Source organism: Pipistrellus kuhlii, unplaced genomic scaffold (genome assembly GCF_014108245.1).
Source record: "Pipistrellus kuhlii isolate mPipKuh1 unplaced genomic scaffold, mPipKuh1.p scaffold_m20_p_2, whole genome shotgun sequence".
Taxonomy (NCBI): Eukaryota; Metazoa; Chordata; class Mammalia; order Chiroptera; family Vespertilionidae; genus Pipistrellus; species Pipistrellus kuhlii.
In genome coordinates this window covers 37,511,839-37,534,747 of record NW_023425515.1, presented here as the reverse complement: position 1 = coordinate 37,534,747, position 22,909 = coordinate 37,511,839, and the positions used below count along the sequence as shown (strand labels likewise).

General features: G+C 37.5%; 1 protein-coding gene across 11 annotated transcripts in view; it reads right to left on the bottom strand.

The window, feature by feature from the left end:
• Positions 1-22,909, bottom strand: part of VPS8 (VPS8 subunit of CORVET complex) — a 238,741-nt gene that overhangs the window by 140,658 nt on the left and 75,174 nt on the right. For all 11 annotated transcript variants that reach the window (XM_036443983.2, XM_036443984.2, XM_045583756.1 and 8 more), the window contains one exon: positions 5,302-5,348. In XM_036443983.2, the coding sequence (XP_036299876.1) occupies positions 5,302-5,348 (47 nt within the window). The remainder of the gene's footprint in view (positions 1-5,301; positions 5,349-22,909) is intronic.

Here is a 22,909-nt window from a genome sequence, read left to right as displayed (position 1 = left end):
GTGATAGAGTCAGAATGGGAACTCAGCCTTCCTGTCTGAGTCCATTATGGCACACTGCTTCGGAAAGACAACGATACATGGGAGCAGAGAGTGCAGTAAACATGATGAAATATGAAAAAATCAAATAGGACTATTCAGAAGTTATCTCTTCCTCTTCTATGGAATCTAAATATTCCTAGCTGATCTTCAGAGACAACTTACTTCTTTACCTAGTTCTTAACATTGGTTTCTCAAAGGGGTTAGGCAGCAATAATAGCAGAAGTAGAAAATGTACAATACTTAAAAAATACATCTGGAAATAATTTTATTTCAAAAACAAATTTTTAAAATTAATCTAAGTACCACTATACTCAATAGTTATATTTTATCCACTCATTCATATTACTTCTCAAATAGTCCATTAATACTTTTAGTTATTCCTTTATAGGTATAATTCTAAATTCTATTTTTTAAAAATTATTTTCATGTAACATTATATAAGCACTATTCTAAGTTGCTACCTACTTTTAAAATGACCATCCTAACTCATAATGGTTCAATATGCTAAAACAGCATAATTTCCTTAACTATCCTTGTATTGATGGTTTTATCACTTATTTCCAGTATTTTAATATTATGAGAGATGCCACAATGAACATCTACATATATAGACTTTCCCATCCGGAAAGTTTAATGCCCTAGTCATACTTCTTTTGGAATTCTCTCTCTAGTTAAAAGTTAGGGAAAAAATTGTGTGGCACTTGAAATGTATTACTAAATTATCTTCAAAAAGCATCAAAGTACTAGTTTACACTGCTACCAGGAATCTATACTAATAAAAGGTTAAAATGCTAATTATACTGGGAGACTTCCCAGAAAAAGTCATGATGGCTGGGCTGAGGCAGAGGCAGTTAGGGGTGAGCAGGCAGGTGGCAGTGGGGACGGGCAGTTGGGGCAAGCAGGCTGGCAAGGGGGTGAAGCTGGGGGTGAACGGGTAGGCAGGGGGGCAAATGGGGATGAGCAGGCTGGTAGGGGGGGACAGTTGGGGGCACAGCAGGATGGGGAGGGGGGCCAGTTGGGGGCCTAAAGTCAGACATCCCCCAAGGTGTCCCAGATTGGAGAGGGTGCAGGCAGGGCTGAGGAACAGTCCCCCTCCCCATGCACAAATTTCGTGCATCGAGCCACTAGTTTATAATATAATACCAATTTCACCAGACAACTGCCCCCTCCCCTCCAATAATTTAATTAGTATAAATTAAACAACATCGCTGTTTTCAATTCTCTGATGACTGGCAAAATTAAATGTTTTCCAAGTTTTCATTTATGTATTGTATTGCTCTGAATTATTCACTAATTCATTCATTCATTCCATTTAAAAAATATATTTTATTGATTTTAGAGAGAAAAGGAGAGGGAGAAATAGAAATATCAATGATGAGAGTCATTGGCTGCCTCCTGCAAGTCCCACACTTGAGATCTAGCCTGCAACCTGGGCATGTACCCTGACCAGAATCAAACCACGTGACTTTCCAGTTCACAGGTTGAAGCTCAACCAATGAGCCACACTGGCTGGGCTCATTCCTTTTTTTTTTTAATACAAAAACTATGCTAATCTCACATACCTGTTAGTATTCTTTATTTACTAAATGTATAATCTCTTTAGATGTGTAGTGTGTCACTTGTGAAAAGTGTAAATGGTTCATACACAGGTGTGGACTCGCATGACAAGGCCCACAAAAAGGCCAGGACAGATCCTGAAAGGAGTGGGGCAGGGTCTTGTCCCATGTGCAGTCCTGGTAGGGGCAGACAATAAATAGACTGACTGCAACTCACTGAACCACAGCCACTTTTCAATAAACAGTATTTTCAATATCTTGGGGGGGGAGGGGAAAGAGAAGGGGGAGTCCATTTCCTTTTTATTTCATATGCACAAATGTAATTTCTGCATCATTTCTCCCTTCGCTTCATATTTATCAGAGTATTTTTCATGTTAGTTTCATTTGAATCAATAATCCATCACATTTTTGCAATTACAAATTACTAGCCAAGTAAAAGAAACTAAAATTAATGAAGCTTTACTATTAGAAACATAAAGTGAGAGTAACTCTAATGAATTTAAAGAAAATGACAGATTTGCAAGTGCCTGCACTCTGCAATGTGTTGTTAAAAACAACATGCCAGGGAAGATAATTATATATTTTAGTTCAGCACAAAAACCCTGGGGAGGAGAATTAAAGAGCTAAAAATTTAGTAAACAGAGCCTAAAAGTTGACAAACACGGCATTTCTGTGACACGCAGCAGCATGCAATGCTGTAAGATTAATGGCAAAACTCTAAGTTTCTTTCTTAACCAGTCAGATGCTATAATAAAGAGGTAAGAAAACTAAAACTCAGCAGTTCCTACTTACATTTCTAGCTTAAAATAAAAATAAAACAAAATTCTAAGACATGTTCTCATTCTTCTGGAAATGAGGGAGAAAGAAGTACATACAAAATGAGTTTGTAGCACTTGTCTTTCTGTCTATCGTTGGCATTATATTCCTGGTACCAACTCTCTGTACAGGAAGGGCTAATTCCAAAACTGCTATTTATCATGTCTAGCTTAGCCTCCCTAACACGATATATAATAAAAGAACATCCATTCTGAATAATAAGTCATAGGAAAGGTCTCCTTTCTGCATAACCTCAACTTTATATTAAAAAGCATATCAAAGATATTATTTGGAGTTTACCATTCATAACTTCAAACTGATAGAGGAAATGGCTAAATTCACGTTGTTTGTGCACCATTAATTAAAAAAAAAAGTGAAGAACTCAGTTTTGATGATAATTGGAAACTCAGAGACTGTCTAAAGGGAGCAAGAGCGTCAATACTCATGCTTGACAGTCTATAAACCTTTAACAAGAACAAAATAAATGTATCCCCACTAAATATAAGTGGGATAATAAATTTAAAGGTGATTTTGGCTGGTCATTTATTTATAAAAGTAAAAGCAAAATTCAAATGAACTTTAAGAAAGTATGTTCAAAATGCTCTGTTTTTGTATACAAACATCACAAATTGTAAAGATTTCCTTTAAAAAGGCATGGTTTAATTGTGGTGATGGTTGCACAACTCTATGACTATATTAAAAACGACTGAAGTGTATATTTAAAAAGGTGAATTTTACAGTATGTGAATTATATCTCAATAGAATGTCATAAAATTAGAGGCACCTTTCCCTCCATGGTTTTGGTGTTCAAAATTTTAACATACAATTATTAAAAATCCTATATAATAAAAGGATAATATGCAAATTGACCCTAACAGCAAAATAACCAGAATGACCTCTCAACCAATCACTATAAGGCACATTGACCACCTCTTGGTCACCCCCCCCTCCCCCAAGCAGGCTCCCATTGCCAGAAGGCAAAAGGGGAACTGGAGGTGGGTGGCGGCAGGGGGTGGGGCTGACTGCAGGCAACTGGGGAAGATGGCCCTGATCAAGGCCAGGCCTAGGGACTATACCTGTGCATGAATTTCATGGGCCACGCCTCTAGTAAATAAATAAAACAGCATTCAAAACATCCAGTTCCTCAACCATTCTTGATAATTAAAATCTTTCTTTTTTTCAAACAATGATACTGAAGTTGAACAAGACTGAACAAATGCCCTGGCTATCGAAATACCACTTCAGATTCCCTTTAGATTTAACCAATTAACTGCCATGCATCCAAAATGGAAACCATCCCCACATGCCACGATAATTTGAATTTAATTTAAAAAATCAATTTGCAATATTATAAAAATAAATATATTACTCACAATTCGGGTGTTCTTGAATATTTTCAGCTGAAAATTCTCACAAAAACTGATTTTAAAGTTGGTCAGAGTTGCCACTTAGGGAAAACATTGTTTTTTTATAGACACGTGTGGCGTGTGAGGAAGGTCCACTGCTTGTGCATACAGACGTTTATGGCATATAATGGGTTAACATAAATCATTTTAGTTCATATGCTATTAATAAAGAGGTAATATGCAAATTGACCATCACACCCTCACACAAGATGGCTGCCCCCATGTTGTCACAAGATGGCCACCAAAAGATGGCCAGCAGGGGAGAGCAGTTGGGGGCAATCAGGCCAGCAGGGGAAGGCAGTTGGGAAAGACCAGGTTGGCAGGGGAAAGCAGTGTGGGTGACTAGACCTGCAGGGGAGGGCAGTTGAGGGTGACTGGGCTGGCAGGGGAGGGCAACTGGGGGCAATAGGGCTAGCAGGGGAGCAGTTAGAAGTCAATCAAGGTGGCAGGGAGTGGTTAGGGGGTGATCAGGCTGGCAGGCAGAAGCAGGGGCAATCAGGAGGCAGGCAGGTGAGTGGTTGGGAGCCAGCAGTCCTAGATTGTGAGAGGGACATCACTCATTTGTGGAATTTAATGAACAACATAAACTGATGAATAAAAACAGAGCCAGACACATAGAAGCATCGAACAGACCATCAAACTTCAGAGGGAAGGCAGGGAGGGGCGGGGGGAAGAAATCATCCAAAGAACTTGTATGCATGCATACACACATAACCAATGGACACAGACACTAAAGGGGGGTGAGGGCCTGTGATGAGGTTGGGGTGGGAGTGGCCAGGAAGAGGTCAATGGAGAAAAAAGGAGACATATATAATACTATATGTAATACTTTAAACAATAAAGAATTTTTTGTTTAAAGTATTACAGAGACCAAATTATGAAAATAAAAGTACACAGGTCTTCAAAAACAATTTCTGATTGTCATTTCTGATTTTAAAGAATTAATGAAAAGCTAAATTTTAACCAAAAAAAAAGATGTGCATAACACATTGACTGGAATGCCATACAGAGAAAAAAATAGTGTGATTCCTGCCATAAAAACGACTTTACAATATAAAAGAATTCTTAAGTATAAATGGGGCTCCCATGAGTCTCTCATTCCTCTAGTAGAAAAAGAGAACTCTGAGGGGATATTAGCACCCACCCCAGCAATGAACTGCAAATTATAAAAGAATCAAATTTCGGCAAATTAAATTTTAAGCCTGACCAGTGCATCTCAGTGGTGGAGCGTCGACCTATGAACCAGGGCACACGCCTGGGCTGCAGCTCGATCCCCAGTGGGAAGCATGCAGAAGGCAGCCAATCAATGATTTTCTCTCCTTAATGATGTTTCAACCCCTCTCCTTCTCCATTCCTCTCTGAAATCAATAAAAATGTATTAAAACAATTTTTAAACTTATCCAGTCAAATTCATACCAGGAAATTATAAGAAAGAGGCAACCTGAGTTCAAAATAACTGAATCTGACATGCAATGTACACTCACTTTCGCTGTAGCAGAAGGCAGTAATCGACTATGACAGGCACCATATCCTGCAGGAAAACCATAAAGAAAGCATTAGCATCATGTATTTGTCCAATGCCCCTCTGGTTAGACACAACATAAAATGAAAGTGGTCTGTTTAAGACTTCTGGGAGAATATAACTCTATACCATGTTTTTTGGTAAATAATTTGGCACTATGTGTCAAAAGTCATAAGAATGTGAAAACACTTTTACACAGTAATTCTATCTAGAAATGTATCCTAATACTTTTAAGGAAAAAAAAATGTAATGCTTTAAGGTACTCACTTCTGTACAGAGACAGGAGAAGGAGGACAGGAGGAAGAAATCAGAATTAAACGGACTACATGGGAATATAATACAGTAAATTTGCTGTTTAAATAAAATACTATGTAGATATTACAAGTTTATAAAGAGTTTACAATAACCTTCTGATTGCCATTAGGTTAAAAATGTGTATTTATGTCACAATTTTGTAAATTTGCAAAGAAAAAAAACAGAATAAAATATATCAAATGATAATAGGATATAACTGGTCCTGTTGGTAGATCAGTTAATGAAGGTTGTCCATATTTTGTCATAATCTTCCAAACTAGGTATTTTAAGTTATCTTAACTTCCCAGTTTCATAATATTTTGATTGCTTTAAATTCATCATGTATAGATTCATATTGAGTGAATAGCAACCCATAATTTGCCTTTTTAAGAGAAACAGTTTGAGGGAGAAACATCTTATTATGACTGAAAATTGTCACAAAACCAAGCATCAGATTTCAGCACTACTCTTTCATTTTCTGCTGGCTGCATAGAAATGGCTTTCTTTTTAAAAAATCCTAGAAGGCCTGGGTTGTTAGAGGGGGGAAAAAACTATCAGGCAGGAAAGGGCACTATGTGAAGAAAATGCTATATGCTAGCACTTGTTTGACAAAAAAAGAAAACTGAGAAACGCTTATTTGAGAGTAATATCAGATAAGGGAGCTATGATGCTGGAAGGATTATAGGGCTATTCCTAACCCACCTATCTGCCCCCTTTAATCATCAATATTCTTCACGGTTACATTCAAAATCCTATTTAGATTTTTCAAAAACAGAATTAAAAATCATACATTTAAAAAGTGTTAAAGTTTTATCAAATTTCAACCCTGAACAAGAACACAGTGGGCCAGATAACCTCCAGGGAGAAGGGGGAGGGAGGAGAATCTCCCTAGAAACGCTGAGGAAAATTTAAAAGTACAGTTGAACTCCCAAAACCGGGTCTAAAAGTGAAAAGGGAACTGAAAACCCAAGCTATAAGCCCTGAGCTGTCAACTTAAACTGTCCTATAAATGCTGGGGTCACATAAGAGCTTGTGATTTAATTTCAAAAAGAAGCTGAGGTCTTAGAATCTTGGACATAAAAAAATTAAAGAACTGGCTAAAACCAGGATTCTTGAAGCTACATCCTTTGTGAAAGAAAATTGGGGCAGGGGTGGCGGGCATGCTCAGAGCAGGATCTGCCTGCAGACAAAGGAAGATAGCAGGAAAGGTTGTGTGTCTCAACCTGGACTCAGTGGGAATGAATTTGTCTTCTCCAAGAAAAAATCAAGACCTTACCTGCAGGTAGATTTGGGATTTGAATTTACACTATCACCTTAGTATGGGACAATCAAGACAGGAAATTAACACAAAATTTACCCTTAAAAAGGATACTCCTGAGGCACTTGAAAGAAGCAAATTCAGAATCTCTCCAGAGAAAGAGCTTAGCACAGGTAAAATAAGGCCTATGATAAAGCCCCACTGAAAATGCACTCAAAATAAAAACTTAAAGCACCTCATGAAAAAACGCATTATGAGTGAACATCAGCAGAACTACAAACTGCATAGGTAGATGACTGAAACTTCATATATAATCATCAGGTAGAAATTATTAAAGTATGTTTTTAAATTATTAAATATATAAAATAAGGAATTAAGTGCCTAGCCTGATACTTAGTACTAAGGATATACTACAGGGAGCATAGAGAGTGACACCATCAGATTAATAGCTTGAGATCAGGTTGGTGATTTTATGAGAAGAGCTGGAAAAACAAGATTGAAGATGGAAGGCTCTACAGTAGTCAAAGAAAGAAACAAGGGGTGAAACTAAGTAGTGATAACAGGCATAAAACAGTACAAACAGAACTAAGAATATTTATAAAGTAAGCTTCAGAGCTTGGTGACAACTTGCTTGAGGGTAGAAGGCATAGGGAGAAGTCTACTAGTATAGTAACTCTCAAATTTCTATTTTAAGGATGGTTGACTGACAATGTCATAAAATAAGAAATATGGGAGGAGGTGTCAGAAGGAAAAAGGTAAGTGTAGTTTTGGGCTATAGTAGATTTGAGGAACATCCTTGTTTAGATATTGAATAATAAGAAATTGGACATAGTAATCAGAAACATCTGAGTTAGAATTATAGATTTTTAAGTCACGAGAGGAAACAATCTATATACCAGTAAATCAAACTATCCACAATAAACAGAAATAAAAATCAACAGACAATGAAGTATATCACAAGGAAAACCAATATTTATGATATGGTCAGAGGATGAAAAGAAAATCCAACACAGATACAATCACAGAGGTTTAAAAATCAGAAGAATACATATCTACAGGATACATAATTTCAAAAAGGAGTGATTATCATATTTAAAAGAACACTAAGGATGAGTAAGATATGAAAAGCGTTTATTGGATTTAGCAATTAAGATATCATTGATATGTTTAATAAAAAGATGGTGTTTTTTTTTTCTTGATTAATGGTAAGTACAGTGATGGATGAGATCCAGCAGGCAGAGAATTAAGTGGTGAGTGAAGTATTTTTTTTGGGGGGGTGGGGAGGAGGCAGAGAGTGAGAGAGGGAAAGAGGGAGAAGACTGGAGAGGGAGAGAGGAGTGTGGTATGAGGGAGGGAGGGTAGGAGGGAGTCAGAAAAAAAAAGAACTGGAATCTCTGAATAAGAAAACTAAAACAATGGAACAAAATGAATAATACAATAGTTCAAGATAATTCAAGAAAACTTCCCCGGGGGGGGGGGGGGGGGGGGGGGGGGGGGGGAAGAGACATAAATCTATATATTGAAAGGGCACATCATATGCCAGAAAAAAAAAATAGCCTAGAATGATCTCACAGAAAGACTCAATGCAGTAAAATTACTGGATTCTAAAAATTAAGAAACAGGCAGGAAAAGAGATTAATCAATTTTGAAAATGAAAAAAAAAAAATCTGGCTAGCCTCCTATCTCCCCTCAGTGGCATTTAATGCCAGATAATAGAGCAATATTTTCAAGATCTTTAAGGGAAGCCAGAATGTTTTCCACTATGAAAGCTAGAGACCTACAATTTGAAGATGCAACAACTCAAAGAATATTGTTCTCATGAGCCTTTCTTGAAGAAACCGCTTCAGCAACCAAGAAATGACTAGGGAAACTCTGGCAAAAGCACTGGTGATGAGCATGAGCTGTATTTAACTACAAAAGTAAGCCTAAAATACACTCTGACAATGAGGAAAAGATTTATATTAAGACAAACTAGGAGGAAAAAGAGAAAGGGAGCTGGGAGAGGTAGAAAAGATTCATTGGTTTCATTTGTAAATGGATAGTTAAAAGATATCCTTTAAAGCTCACAATTAAAATTGGAACTAGAAACACGTTTAACATTATAAAAGTAAATACTAAGATAACTTAAAATCTAGTAATGGAGGAGGGGTTAACGAGGAAAAGGAAAATAAGACATGCTAATTTTTATCATAGCAAGAAACAATGTCCAAGGAAATAGAGAGTCAAGGGTACTATATAATGCTATAATGATAAAGGTATTCCTTGGAATTAAATACACATTCCTAAATATCGGTAGTACATGAACAAATAAAAATAAAGCAATAAAAGCCTTTCTTAAAAGAAATAAAAATATTTGGCTTACCTCACTTAGAGATATTCAGATTGAAATTTGAAAAAGCAAAACTCTGAAATCTCAAAAGGCAAATCCTCAATGCTATTGTGAACAATGGCAAAAAAAAAAAAAAAAAAAAAAAAAAAAAAAAAGGTGGGGAGGTGCTCTGTAATAAATCTGACAGTAACCTGACAGGGTGATCCTATTATAAATTCCTAACTGCTCAGGTCATGGTAGGTAGTCATGCCCAACCCTATAAAAGGTTTATTTTTACATTAAGCAAGCCCTATGCATTGTTTTTTTGCATCTAGGTTAACATTCCTTTGAAGTGTCTCTTTTTTGAACCTCTTAGAAACATAACCACCCACAATGGAGCACATACCCTTGTTAACAATCCTATAATCCAATCGTGGCAATATCCCCACCTTGCTTTTTCCCCGCCAGCATTTAATCTTCCTTACTCTCCTTTTCCCCAAATGTATAAAAGGAACTGCAAAACTGCCATTCTCTTCAGCACTTGAGATCTTGCTTCCCAGCATGGCATTAATTGGGCTCAAATAAACGCTTATAAAAGTTCTCTACAGGTTTCTTATGTTGACACCATGTTGTAAATAAGAAACAAATAACAAGAGATCCAGAAAGACTGAAAATAGAATGATAGACAAAAAGTATACCATGAAAGGAATACAAGGGATTGTGATCTTTCTATCAGATAAAGTAGGATTCAGATTATAAGGGCTAATAGGTCATGATAAAGATAAATTTCCTATTTCTATATGCCAAATTTGTATACAATATGTACTAAATTATATAATACCAATATTCATAAAGCAGATGATAGAAGGAAAAACAGAAAATAAGAGCACTTTATTTCTCACAAATAATGAGGAACTGGGTGCACAAAAATGGGTAAAGGTTTGGAATATCTAACAATTTTTTAAATCTGATTGATAAACTATTTTCTATGAAAACACACCAAGTATTATATTTCAAGTGTTCATGGAACACCAATGAAAACTGGCTATATACTGGGCCACAAAGAAAATCTAAATAAACTTCAAAATGTAGAATTAGTATACAAAACATTATCTAATCACAACACCAGAAAACCAGAAAGTAATCACATATCATAAGATACTCTTTCCACTTAAAAATAAATAAAAACTTTCTCAAATTCTTCAGAGATGGAATACCAATTAAGATTGAAGATTATATACAAAGACAATAATGAGAGTGGTACATAGTGAACTAATAGTCATAAATAAGCCTATAAATTGACATTATCCAACAGCAACAGAATATACATTTTTCTCAAGTATATAGAATACTTACTAAAATGGGTAATATATTTTAGATCATAAAACAAGTCTTAAATTTAAAAAGATTCCAGTCATCCCTGGCTGGTGTGACTCAGTTGGTTGAGTGGCATCCTGTGCACCAAAGGATCTCGGTTTGAGTCCCAGTCAGGGCACATACACAGGCTGTGGGTTTAATTCTCAGATGTGACACAAACAGGAGGCAACTGACTGATGTTTCTCTCTCACAATGATGTTTCTCTCTTTCTACATTTGGGAAAAAAAGAGAGAGTAAGGAAGATTAAATGCAGGTGGGAAAAAAGCAAGGTGGGGTTATCGCCATGATTGGATTATCAATTTAAGATCAATTTAAAAAATATATTCACCTGACCAGTGTGGCTCAGTGGTTGAGCACTGACCTATGAAACAAAAGATCATGGTTCAATTCCTGGTCAGGGCACATGCACAGACTTTGGGCTCAATCCCCAGTAGGGGGTACGCAGGGGGCAGCTGGTCAATGATTCTCTCTCATCATGATATTTCTCTCTCTCCCCATTCCTCTCTGAAATCAATAAAGATATCCAAAAAGATTCAAGTCATACAAAGTATGTTCTCTGCCCACAACAGAATTAAATTAGAAATTAACAAAATAAAGAATCAGAGATGACATCAATATAGATTATTCAGATATAAAAAGGATTTAAAAAGTCATAACAAACTTTTTGCCAATAAATTTGAAAAATTGAATGAAATGTCCAAATTTCTTTAAAAAATAGAAAATACCAAAGCTCATGCAAGAAGAAAGAAAAGGTACTATATTAAATAAATTGCATTTGTAGTTAAACACCTTCCTACAAAGAAAACTCAAGGCCTTGAAACTTTCAATGATGAATTCTACCAAACATTTAAGGAAGAAACAATACCATATCTATATAAACTTCCATAAAATTTAAGAATTCACAACTACTTATATAAGACTAACATTAGTCTGATACTAAAACCATACAAATATATTACAAGAAAAGACAACAAATCATCAATCTTCATGAACACAGATAGTCACACACACACACACACACACACACACACACAAAGAGTATATATACATCATAAAGAGTGTTCATTCCCAAGAATGCAGGGTTTTTAACTTTCAAAAAGTAATCATAAACAAGTGGGATTTATTTCAGGGACACAGGACAGTTCATTATTCAAAAATCAATCAACATAATACACTACATTAACAAAAGAAAGGATTAAAGTCATATAATCTTCTGAATACAGAAAAAGTACTTGATAAAATACAACATCCATTTATGAGTAAAACACTCAATAAAATAGGAATAGAGGTACCTCAACATAATAAAGGCCATATATGATAAACCCTCAGCCAATATCATACTTAATGGTGAAAATCTGAAAGCTTTTCTCCTAAAATCAGGAACAAGACAAGGATGTCTCCTCTTACAACTCCTACCCACTGGAAGTTCTAGCCAGAGCAAGAAGGCAAGTGAAACAAATAAAAGCATCCAAATAGGAAAGCAAGAAGTCAAACTCACTTTTTGTGGACAACATGATGCTGTACATAGAAAACACTGAAGACTCTACCAAAAAACTACTGGAAATAATAAGCAAATAGTCAAATTGGGATACAAAATCAATGTGCAAAAATCCATTGCCTTCCTATATACCAACAACAAAACTTCAGAAAAAGAAATGGAAATAAAACAATTCCTTTTGCAATAGCAATCAAAAGAATGAAATACCTAGGAATAAACTTAACAAAGAATGTGAAATACCTATATACTGAAAATTACAAAACAGTATTAAAAGAGATTGAAAAAGATACAACGAAATGGAAAAATACCCCATGTTCGTGGATTGGAAGAACCAACATAGTTAAAATGGCCATTTTACCCAAAGCAATATACAGATTTAATGCAATCCCCATCAAAATCCCAATGTCATTTTTAAAGAAATAGAATGAGAAATCATCAGATTTGTATGAAACCACAAAAGAACCAGAATAGCCAAAGCAATCCTGAAAAAAAAGAATGAAGCTGGAGGTATCACACTACTTGACTTCAAAATATACTATAGAACTATGATAATCAAAACAGCATGGTATTGGCAGAGAAAAAAATACACATATCAAGAAACAGAATAGAGAGCCCAACTATAAAACCACACATATGGACAGATAATTTTCGACAAAGGAGCCAGAAATGCACATTGGAGTAAAGAGAGTCTCTTCAATAAATGATATTGGAAAACTGGAAAGTGACATGTAAACGAATTAAACTGAATTGCAGTTTGTCCCCATATACAAAAATTAATTCAAAATGGGTCAAAAACCTAAGCATAAGACCCAAAACTGTAAGTTACATAGAAGAAAATATAAGTAGCAAACTTATGGACCTGAGTGGTAGAGAACTTATGGATTTGACCTCAAAGGCAAGAGGGGGTAAAGGCAAAAATAAATGAATGGGACTATATCAAACTGAAGAGCTTTTGCACAGAAAAAAAAAAAAAAAAAAAAAGGACAACAAAACAAACAGGCAGCCAACCAGATGGGTGATGATATTTGCAAACAATAGCTCTGACAAAGGTTTAATTTCCAAAATATATAAAGAACTTGTAAAACTCAACATCAAACAAATAAACAATCCGATCAAAAAGTGGGCAGAGGACCTGAAAATATACCTCTCCCAAGAAGACAAACAAACAGATATATGAAAAGATGTTCAATCTCACTGGCAATCAGGGAAATGCAAATCAAAACTATAATGAGATACCACCTTATACCAGTTAGAGTGGCCATTATCAACAAGACAGTGTTGGAGAGGTTGTGGGAAAAAAAGGGAATCCTCATTCAATGCTGGTGGGAATGTAGACTGATACAACCACCATGGAAAGCAGTCTGGCAATTCCTCAAAAAATTAAAAATAGAGCTACCATATAAACCAACAACCCCACTCCTGGTTATATACCCAAAAAACTCAAAATAATTTATATGCAAAGACATAAGCACCCCTATGTTCACTGCAGCATTATTCATGGTAGCCAAGAGTTGGAAACCGCCAAAGTGCACTATGATAGAAAACTGCTTAAAAAAGATGTGGGATATATACACAAGAGTACTACACAGCCATAAGAAAGGATGAAATAGCATCATTTACAACAACATGGATGGAACTTGAGAACATTATGTGAAGTGAAGTAAGTCATATAGAAAAAGCTAAGAACTATGATTTCACTCATATGAGGAGTATAAACTGAAACTTACAAACACAAACATCAGTGTGCTGGTTGCCAGAAAAGGGGGGTGTGGGAAGAAAGCTCTCCTAATATGAGGTGACAGAAGAAGATTTGACTTTGGATGGTGGGCACATGGTGCTATATACAGATGTAATTTAATAATCCATACATGAAACCTGTACCTTCATGTTGACTAATGTCACTCCAATAAAATTTAATTTAAAAAATCAACAATATAATTCATAATATTAACAAATGAAAAAGAAAAACCATATGATCATCTCTATGGACCCAAAAAAAGAATTTGACAAAAGCCAACAACATTTGCTCCTAAAAAAGAAAAAATCTTAGGAACTCAAGAATAAAAGAAAAAGTTCTCAAACCGATAAAGCGCATCTTTGAAAACCAACATTGAGCATAATATTTATAAATCAAAGACTGAATACTTTCCCAGTAGCACTGAGAGAAATAAGGATGTCAATTCTCACCATTTCTATTCAACATCATACTGGAGGCCATACTGGAGCCAGTGTAATAAGACAAGAAAGAGGACTAAAAGATATCAAGACTAGAAAAGAAGTAATAATTTTGTCTTTATTCACAGACAACATGAATATTTATGCAGAACATTTGATGAAAAATACAAAAAAATTGCTAGAACTAATAAGTGAAGTTAGCAAGATTGTAGGACAGAAAATTAATATACTAAAATCAACTGTATTCATGAACAAGCTCAAATTGAAGTAAAAATGTTGTTTACAATAAAATCAACAATTAAAGGAATATTATACAACTCCAAAAAAGGGTGTTCTTGGTATTCTCTATGAACCAATATAAAAGCATCTCTAAGATATATTAAGTGGAAGAAACAAAGTACAAAATCACAAATATAGTTTTCTGTCATTTGTGTTAAACAAGGAAGACTTATGATATGTGGGTAGGCAAATATATGTATATGTGCTTCTATTTATGTAAAGAAAATCTGGAAATATACTTAAAAACTTAGTAACAATGGTGATAAGCAGATGGGAACTGAGCAGATGGCATTAAGAGTGGGAGGGAGAGTTTTCACTATATACTTTTTATACTTTTTGATTTTTGAATCATATGAATGTATAACTGATCCAAAAATTAATTTAATGTTTTAAAAAGAATGGAAGCTAGAATATAACTATGTACAATTTATCTCAATTCTATAGAACTATAACTGGCTAGGACTTATAAACAAGGATATACTCCAAAGTACTGGTGAAATTCAACCATCCTATATAATAAAAGCCTAATATACAAATTGACCAAACAGCAGAACAACTGGTGGATTGACCAGTCGCTATGACATACACTAACCACCAGGCAGCTCAACACAGGAGCTGCCCCCAGCCAACAGGCTCCAGGCCAGCCAAGGCAGGTACCAGTGGGGGGCCCCTAATCACTCCGCTGGTGGCCCCACAAAGGGAGGTGACTGGCAGTGGGGAGGGGGGGTGGAGGCAGGGCCAGCCAGTGAGCAGACAGCAACACCCCCCCCAAACCCTCTGGTCATCTCCAAGGCAGGTGCCAGTGCCCCCCCCCCCTCCCCTGATTGCCCCACAAGTCGGCCCCGATTGCCAGCCAGGCCTAGGGACCCTACCTGTGCATGAATTTCATGCACCGGGCCTCTGGTACGTATATAAAGCACCTACTATGGACCTGGCACATTGCTAGGTGCTAGTGATACGTATTTAACAAAACAGACATATTTTATTGTCTGGTACAAAGATTTTTAAAAAGTAGTACCAATAGTGTATGATAAAGGTTAAGAGAGAAGAATTATGAAGTGCCATTTATATAACATTCTTTAAAACAACAAAATGATAAAATGGAGGACTATGAGTAGTTGCCAGGACCTAGGAGAAGGTGGGAGCAGAAAGAAAGTGGGTGTGGCTATAAAAGGGCAAAATGAGGGGCTTGTGTGGTGATGAAAATGTTCCGTATCTTTACTATCCTGGTTATGCAATTATACTACAGTTTTGCAAGATGTTCCCATTAGGGAAAATCAAGTTAAGGGTACAAAAGGATATATTTGTATTCTTTTTTTACAGCTGAATGTACAATTACCCCCAAATGAAGATTTCTCATTAAAAAAAAGATACACGCAATCCTCATGCCTGCCCCTAACTGTTCATAACTCACTTAAATAAGGCTACTCAGAATTCAAAATGGCTGCACAGGTAAACACCTAGCCGCAGCCACACACAACAATTTCAATAAAATACAACTAAAATATAATGGACATTACCCAGAACGACAGGAAAGTCGACTGACTGGAAATTCTACAACGAGAAGCAAGAGAAAACCAGAAGGAAGAGCAGAGGAGCTGTAAAAGCCTACGGTACAAAGACACGCGGCGCGCGCGCGCGCGGAGAGGACAGAGCCGGAGAGGAGGGAGGCTGAATGCCTGGCTGGCGTTCCCTAGCGGGAAGGAGATAAAAGCTCCGACTGTGCTGGGCCCCAGTTCCGACTGCTCTGAACCCCAGTTCTAGGCCAGACCCCGGGGACCCAGGCTCAAACAGAGGGAGCTGGGCTGTAAGGCAGTACCCCGGGGGAGCGGAGAAAGGAGGTAACAGAGGCGCGCACATTGTGCGCAGAGAAGGGATGGTTGGCTATGCCGTGGGATTGCCCTGGCGGGAAGGAGACAGGGGCTCCAGACTGCTCTGAACACCACCTCCAACTCCACTTCCAACTGAACTGAACCCCAATACCGGGCTCAACAGCCTAGACTGTTTGGTAGCAGGCGAAAATCGAGGGCACCTTTCTCTCAGAGGCGCTTGCAACGAGTACTGAAGGACCCTGAGACTCAGGAGCCACATAGGGCAGGGCTGACAGAAGCCAAAGCTGTAGGCTCCACACTGAAACACCCCCCACCCCCCCGCCCCATCAGGGAAGCTGCAAAAATGCCGAGACGAAATAGATCACAAACGAAAGTAATGGAGGACAAAAAGCGACTGGATATAGAGTTCAAATCTACGCTTATAAGGTTTTTCAAGAATTTCCTAGAAAAGATTGATAAGACCTATGAGGATATGAAAAGGGATCAACTAGAATTAATAAGGAATCAACAAGAAATGATAAGGGATCAACAAGAAATAAAGAATACATTGTCTGAAATAAAAAATATTATACAGAGTCCTAAAAACAGAATGGAGGATCGCAAGAATCAAGTCAAAGATTTGGAACATAAAGAGCCAGAAGACACTCCTTCCGCAGAAGCTAGAAGGCAAGAGAATACAGAAAATTTAATATAATGTAAGAAACCTCTGGGACAACTTCAAGTGAACCAACATCAGAATTATGGGGGTCCCAGAAGATGAGAGCAAGATATCGAAAACATACTGAAAGAAATAGTGACAGAAAACTTCCCCCACCTGGTGAAAGAATTAGACTTACAAGTCCAGAAAGCGCACAGAACCCCAAACAAAAGGAATCCAAAAAGGACCACCCCAAGACACATCATAATTAAAATTCCAAGAGCAAAAGACAAAGAGAGAATATTAAAAGAAGCAAGAGCAAAGAAGGTAGTTACCTATAAAGGAGCACCTATACGATTGTCAGCTGACTTCTCAACAGAAACCATGCAGGCCAGACGGGAATGGCAAGAAATATTCAAGGTGATGAATAGTAAGAACCTACAGCCAAAGATAATCTATCCAGCAAAGCTATCACTCAGAATCGAGGGTCAGATAAAGAGCTTCACTAATTAAAAAAAAAAAAAAGCTAAAGGAGTTCATCAACACCAAACCAGAATTATATGAATTGCTGAAGAGGGTTCTTTCGGAAGAGAAAGTAAATAAAGATAAAAATTATGAACAACAAATACGTAACTAACAACAAGTGAATCTAAAAACCAAGGAAATTAAAAAAAAATCTGACAAACAATATTAACTGTTGAATATAATAGAATCAGAGGTATGGAAGGGGAGTGAACTGATGATTCTTGGGGAAAAGGGGAGAAGGGGATGTGGGAAGAGACTGAACATAAACTGTGCACCTATGGATGAGGACAATGGGGGTTGGGGAAAGGGCAGAGGGTGGGGTGGGAACCTGGTGGAGGAGAGCAATGGAGGGGGGGGGGAAGGAACATTTGTAATAATATGAATAATAAACATTTATTTAAAAAATTAAAAATAAATAAATAAGGCTACTCAATCCAAATTAACATTTTCAATCTGGCTTCTTAGAGAAACCAAGTCTTTACCAATTTTGAACATTTAAAACCATAAACCAAATATTAAAGCCAAGTCTATTTTCAAGTTTTAAGCCTTCTTTTCTGATTATGAAAAGACAAGGTAGACAGTCTGGTGGATAACCCCTAGGGGCAATCTCCTAGACGCCTGGAAATGAGCTAGGCAGGATGGGTAGCTCTCCATCTCGCCAGTGGCAAAAGCTAAATTTGCGCTCAACTTCCCACAGGATCTGCAGACAGAGTTGAGCAGCTGGCATTCCCAGTCAGAACCAGTGCACAACCATCGTGCCCAAATTCAGATACCCCACCCCCACCCCCTCACTTAACCCATTTGGAAAGCTGCTCTCACGAGAGCCCTAAAAGAAAGGAGAGTAGAGAAGTCCTCAATCCATCCAGCTAGACCTAGTCTACACATGCCTCTCCATAGAGGGCTGAGAGATTAAACCTTCATGCAAATTTCCAGCCCTTCTGCCCCTAAGATCAGGCTGTGCTGTGTGCTGCTTGCTAATTGTCCCAAGTCTTTCAATACAAACATAATGAGCAGTGCCTACTTTTAAAATATTCCTCTGGGGCCCTGATTAGAGCATCATTCTGATATGTCAAAGTTGCAGGTGCCATCCCCAGTCAGAGTACATATGAGAATCAACCAATGAATGCATAAATAAGTGGAACTACAAATCAATGTTTCCTTTCTCTCTCTAAATCAATAAATAAAATCTTTAAAAAATAAGTCAAAAATAGAAAGGAAAAAATATATATATTTCTCTTGGTCTCAAAAGCTTACATGAAGCCCCTGAGAAATGGCTGAATTTTTGGTCTCCAGAATAAAAAATAATAATAATAAAATAAATATATCTCTAATTTCTTCTTCAATGTACATCCCTATAATTGGCCTAAGATGATAACTTTTCTTGCTAGCTATCAGTGTATATTTAAGACTTAATAAAAAGGCAACGTTAATATGTGAATAAAACACTGAGCTGACAGATAGAAAATCTAAATTTAGGCCTGTCAATTGTTTGAGTGACTGAATAGATCCTTTTATTGCATTGTGACTATTTTACCATCTGCCACCTGAAAGTATAATCTCTGGCTCTCCCTATTTTATAAGCATAATGTGAAAAGAAATGAGATAGTTGATACACATTCCTTGCTTTCTGAAGCAATGGCATTAATTCTAATAATCTATATGGTAAAAATCAATCAGACTATGAAAACTACATTGTTTAAAAATGATTCCAAATTTTAGCAAAGCCCAGTATACACCAAAAGAAACATTCATAAACAAAGATAAATGTATATATAATTTATATATATATATATACACATACATCTCCAAAGGTAGCTGGTATCTCAGTATTAGTACATAAACATGGTGAGTGGCTATATAAATATAGATATCTCTCTGTATATGTATGTATATGCATGTATTTCTCCTTTTTTTTCAGGTATGATGATATTGGGTCGGCAACTAAGTAATTGCGGGTTTCACACATATGGCTTCAGTTGAATTTTTAGGTTTGCAGACGTAGTACAAATGTAAAACACATTTTGTTATTTGATAGTTGGCTATTCAGCTGTTAATCAGTAAAAAAAGTTTTTTGATCTGTTTTGTACTTTCCGTTTGGCGTTCGTTGAAAAATGGAAAATCAAAAGGAACATTTTCGTCGTATTTTGCTTTTTTATTTCTGAAAAGGGAAAAACGCATCGCAAGCTCATAAAAAGTTATGTGCTGTTTATGGTGACGAAGCCTTAAAAGAACGGCAGTGTCAAAATTGGTTTGCCAAATTTCGTTCTGGTGATTTTTCACTCAAAGATGAAAAACACTCTGGTCGTCCAGTTGAAGTTGATGACACCCTAATCAAAGCAATAATCAATTCGGACTGTCACAGCACAACACGTGAGATTGCAGAGAAGCTTCATGTATCACATACATGCATTGAAAATCACTTAAAACAACTTGGCTATGTTCAAAAACTTGATACATGGGTTCCTCACGAACTGAAAGAATCACAGTTAACGCAACGCATTAGCAGCTGCGATTTGCTAAAGAAACGTAATGAAAATGATCCATTTTTAAAACGACTGATAACTGGCGATGAAAAATGGGTTGTTTACAACAATATCAAGTGGAAAAGATCGTGGAGCAGGCCAGGTGAACCAACTCAAACAACATCAAAAGCTGATATTCATCAAAAGAAGGTTTTGTTATCAGTTTGCTGGGATTACAAAGGAATTGTCTACTTTGAACTCTTACCACCCAACCGAACGATCAATTCTGATGTCTACACTGAACAACTAACGAAATTAAACAATGCAGTTGAAGAAAAGCGGCCCGAATTGACAAATCGAAAAGGTGTTGTATTCCATCATGACAATGCAAGGCCACACACATCTTTGGTCACTCGGCAAAAATTAATGGAGCTTGGTTGGGATGTTTTGCCACATCCACCATATAGTCCTGACCTTGCACCATCTGATTACTTTTTGTTTTGATCTTTACAAAACTCCTTGAATGGTAAAAATTTCAATAATGATGATGATGTCAAATCGTACCTGATTCAGTTTTTTGCTAATAAAAACCAGAAGTTTTTTGAACGTGGGATTATGATGCTGCCTGAAAGATGGCAAAAGGTCATTGATCAAAATGGGCAATACATTACAGAATAAAGTTATTTAGTTCCATGAAAAAATTGTTTTAAAAATCCGCAATTACTTAGTTGCCGATCCAATAAAATAATCTAGGAAACCCCTAACTTCCCAGAACCAGCATTTTATGCAAGCCTTGGGGAAAAGACAGTGTGCTGAACACCAACTCAGTTTTCCCTTCCTCAGTTCATCTCAGGAAAGCATGAGTTAGACAAGAAATTCCTACTGCCTCACTCTGTGATCAGCTTCAGCCTCTATCCACTCTTTGGCATGAACTTTCATATAAAAACATACTAACAGCTGCTACAACAGTGGCCTTGAAAGATCTGCTTCCCATGGAAATGGAAATGAAGCTGGAAAGAGAGCTTGGTAACAATGCAAGGCTTTTATTTTCAACATCTTTTAAAATAATATTATTTTTCAAATCTCTTTAGCCTGACATGTTAATAAAATGCCTCATATTTACTTATTTACAACTCTACTTCATTTGATAAATAAACATGAGTGTAGAAAGATAATTCAAAATGCATGAAACTGCTTCTCAAGTAATTTAAAGCAAATGGTCCACAAACAACATCCTGAGAAACACTGATACAGAAATAAGAGTACTGCGAAGAATCCTAACATTTACTGGTTACTAGAAGAGGAAGAATGAACAGAGAAAGTCAGTAAGTAGTGAGAGAGATGGAAAAAAACCCCACAAAACTTGAGAAGAAATCCTGCCTCAAAAACAAAGCATCACACACCAAAATTACAATTAAACTACAGAACAATCATCATTCAGAACCGTCTAAAGTCTGGTTAACGGAAATCCTACAACTAGAGAATGAAATAAGAACCACATTGAGACTGGCAGGAGGGGTGGAGGCACGGAACGGGCTGGTCTGACACCTCATGTGGCGGGATATTTTTAATCGGGAGGGAAATTCAGCTGTGGAAGACCCAGTGAGGAGCAAAGGGTCCCAGGCCCACACCAGACTCCTCAGCCCATGGGTTCAGTGCTGGGAAGAGAAGTTCCCATAACTTTGGGCTGTAAAAACCAGTGGGGATTGTGGCTGACTGACACAGAAGCTTGCTGGAATCCCAGGCATTCCTCTTAAAGGGCTGGCTCACAGACTTACTTGGACTCACTCCCTCTGAGCTCCAGTGCTGGGACAACAGCTTAAAAGGATCCAGGGACATATGGGGAGGAACTGAATTGTCTGCCATCAGGGAAAGAACTGGGGGGCAGCTTTCTCCCAGACAAAAGTGCTGACAGAGGTGACTGTTCCTTTGATGAGACCTCCCTGCAACAATGCAGTCAGCACATCTGAGTCTCCATAAACCTGGCCTTCACTCTTTGCCCAGCCTTGGTTAATTCCCTGAGGCCTTACCCCACCCAATTTGCAGCCTCACCCAAGTTGTTTGCAGTGGCCTTTCTATGTGAATGGCCTGGCTTGGCTCAGACTTCAGACTTTCCTAAAATCTCTCAAAAAAGCAGCAGCTGGTCTCAGCATGCCCAGTAACTCTTGCTAAGTGGTCCCAGGCTCCACTCTAGCAGCAGCACCCTGCCTTGGTTCAGAGCTTTGCCTGGGAATCTCCAAGCCCAACACAAGTAGCAGCCATCTGTAGATCTCTCTGTAGCTCATGCCAGGTGGGCACAGGAAGCAGCTGACTTTGCACCTTCCAGGAGGCCATAGAACCAGTGCACCCAGTGGTCAACTCCAAACCACACCAAATTACAACACCACAACATCCACAAGCAACACACTCAAGGGATGGACTTAGTGAGCACCAAAACCCCACTGAAGCAAGTCCTGCTCTATAGGGGTGTTTCCTGCACAGCAGCTCATCTGCTATAGTCGCAGCTGGACCACATAAGACTATTGGCCTGGGGGTCAATCCTTCCCAGTGATGCCAACAGCAATCAAGTGTCAACTGCAACAAGACAATGCACACAGCCCCCAAAAGGGTGCAGACTACCTAGCTCAGGTGACTGAGGAGGCTGAGCCACTAAGCCCTATAGGACACCTACTGCACAAGGCCACTCTATCAATTTCAGGAGACATTGCAGCTCTATCTGATACATAGAAACAAAACAGGGAAGACATCAAAATGCAGAGACAAAGAAACAGGTCACAAATGAAAGAACAGAAAAAATCCACAGAAAAAGAACTAAGTGAAATGGAAGCAAGCAAACTACCAGAGACAGAGTTCAAAACAATGGTTATAAGGATGCTCAAGAGACTTAATGAGGACTTCAATGAACTCAGTGAGAACACCCAAAAG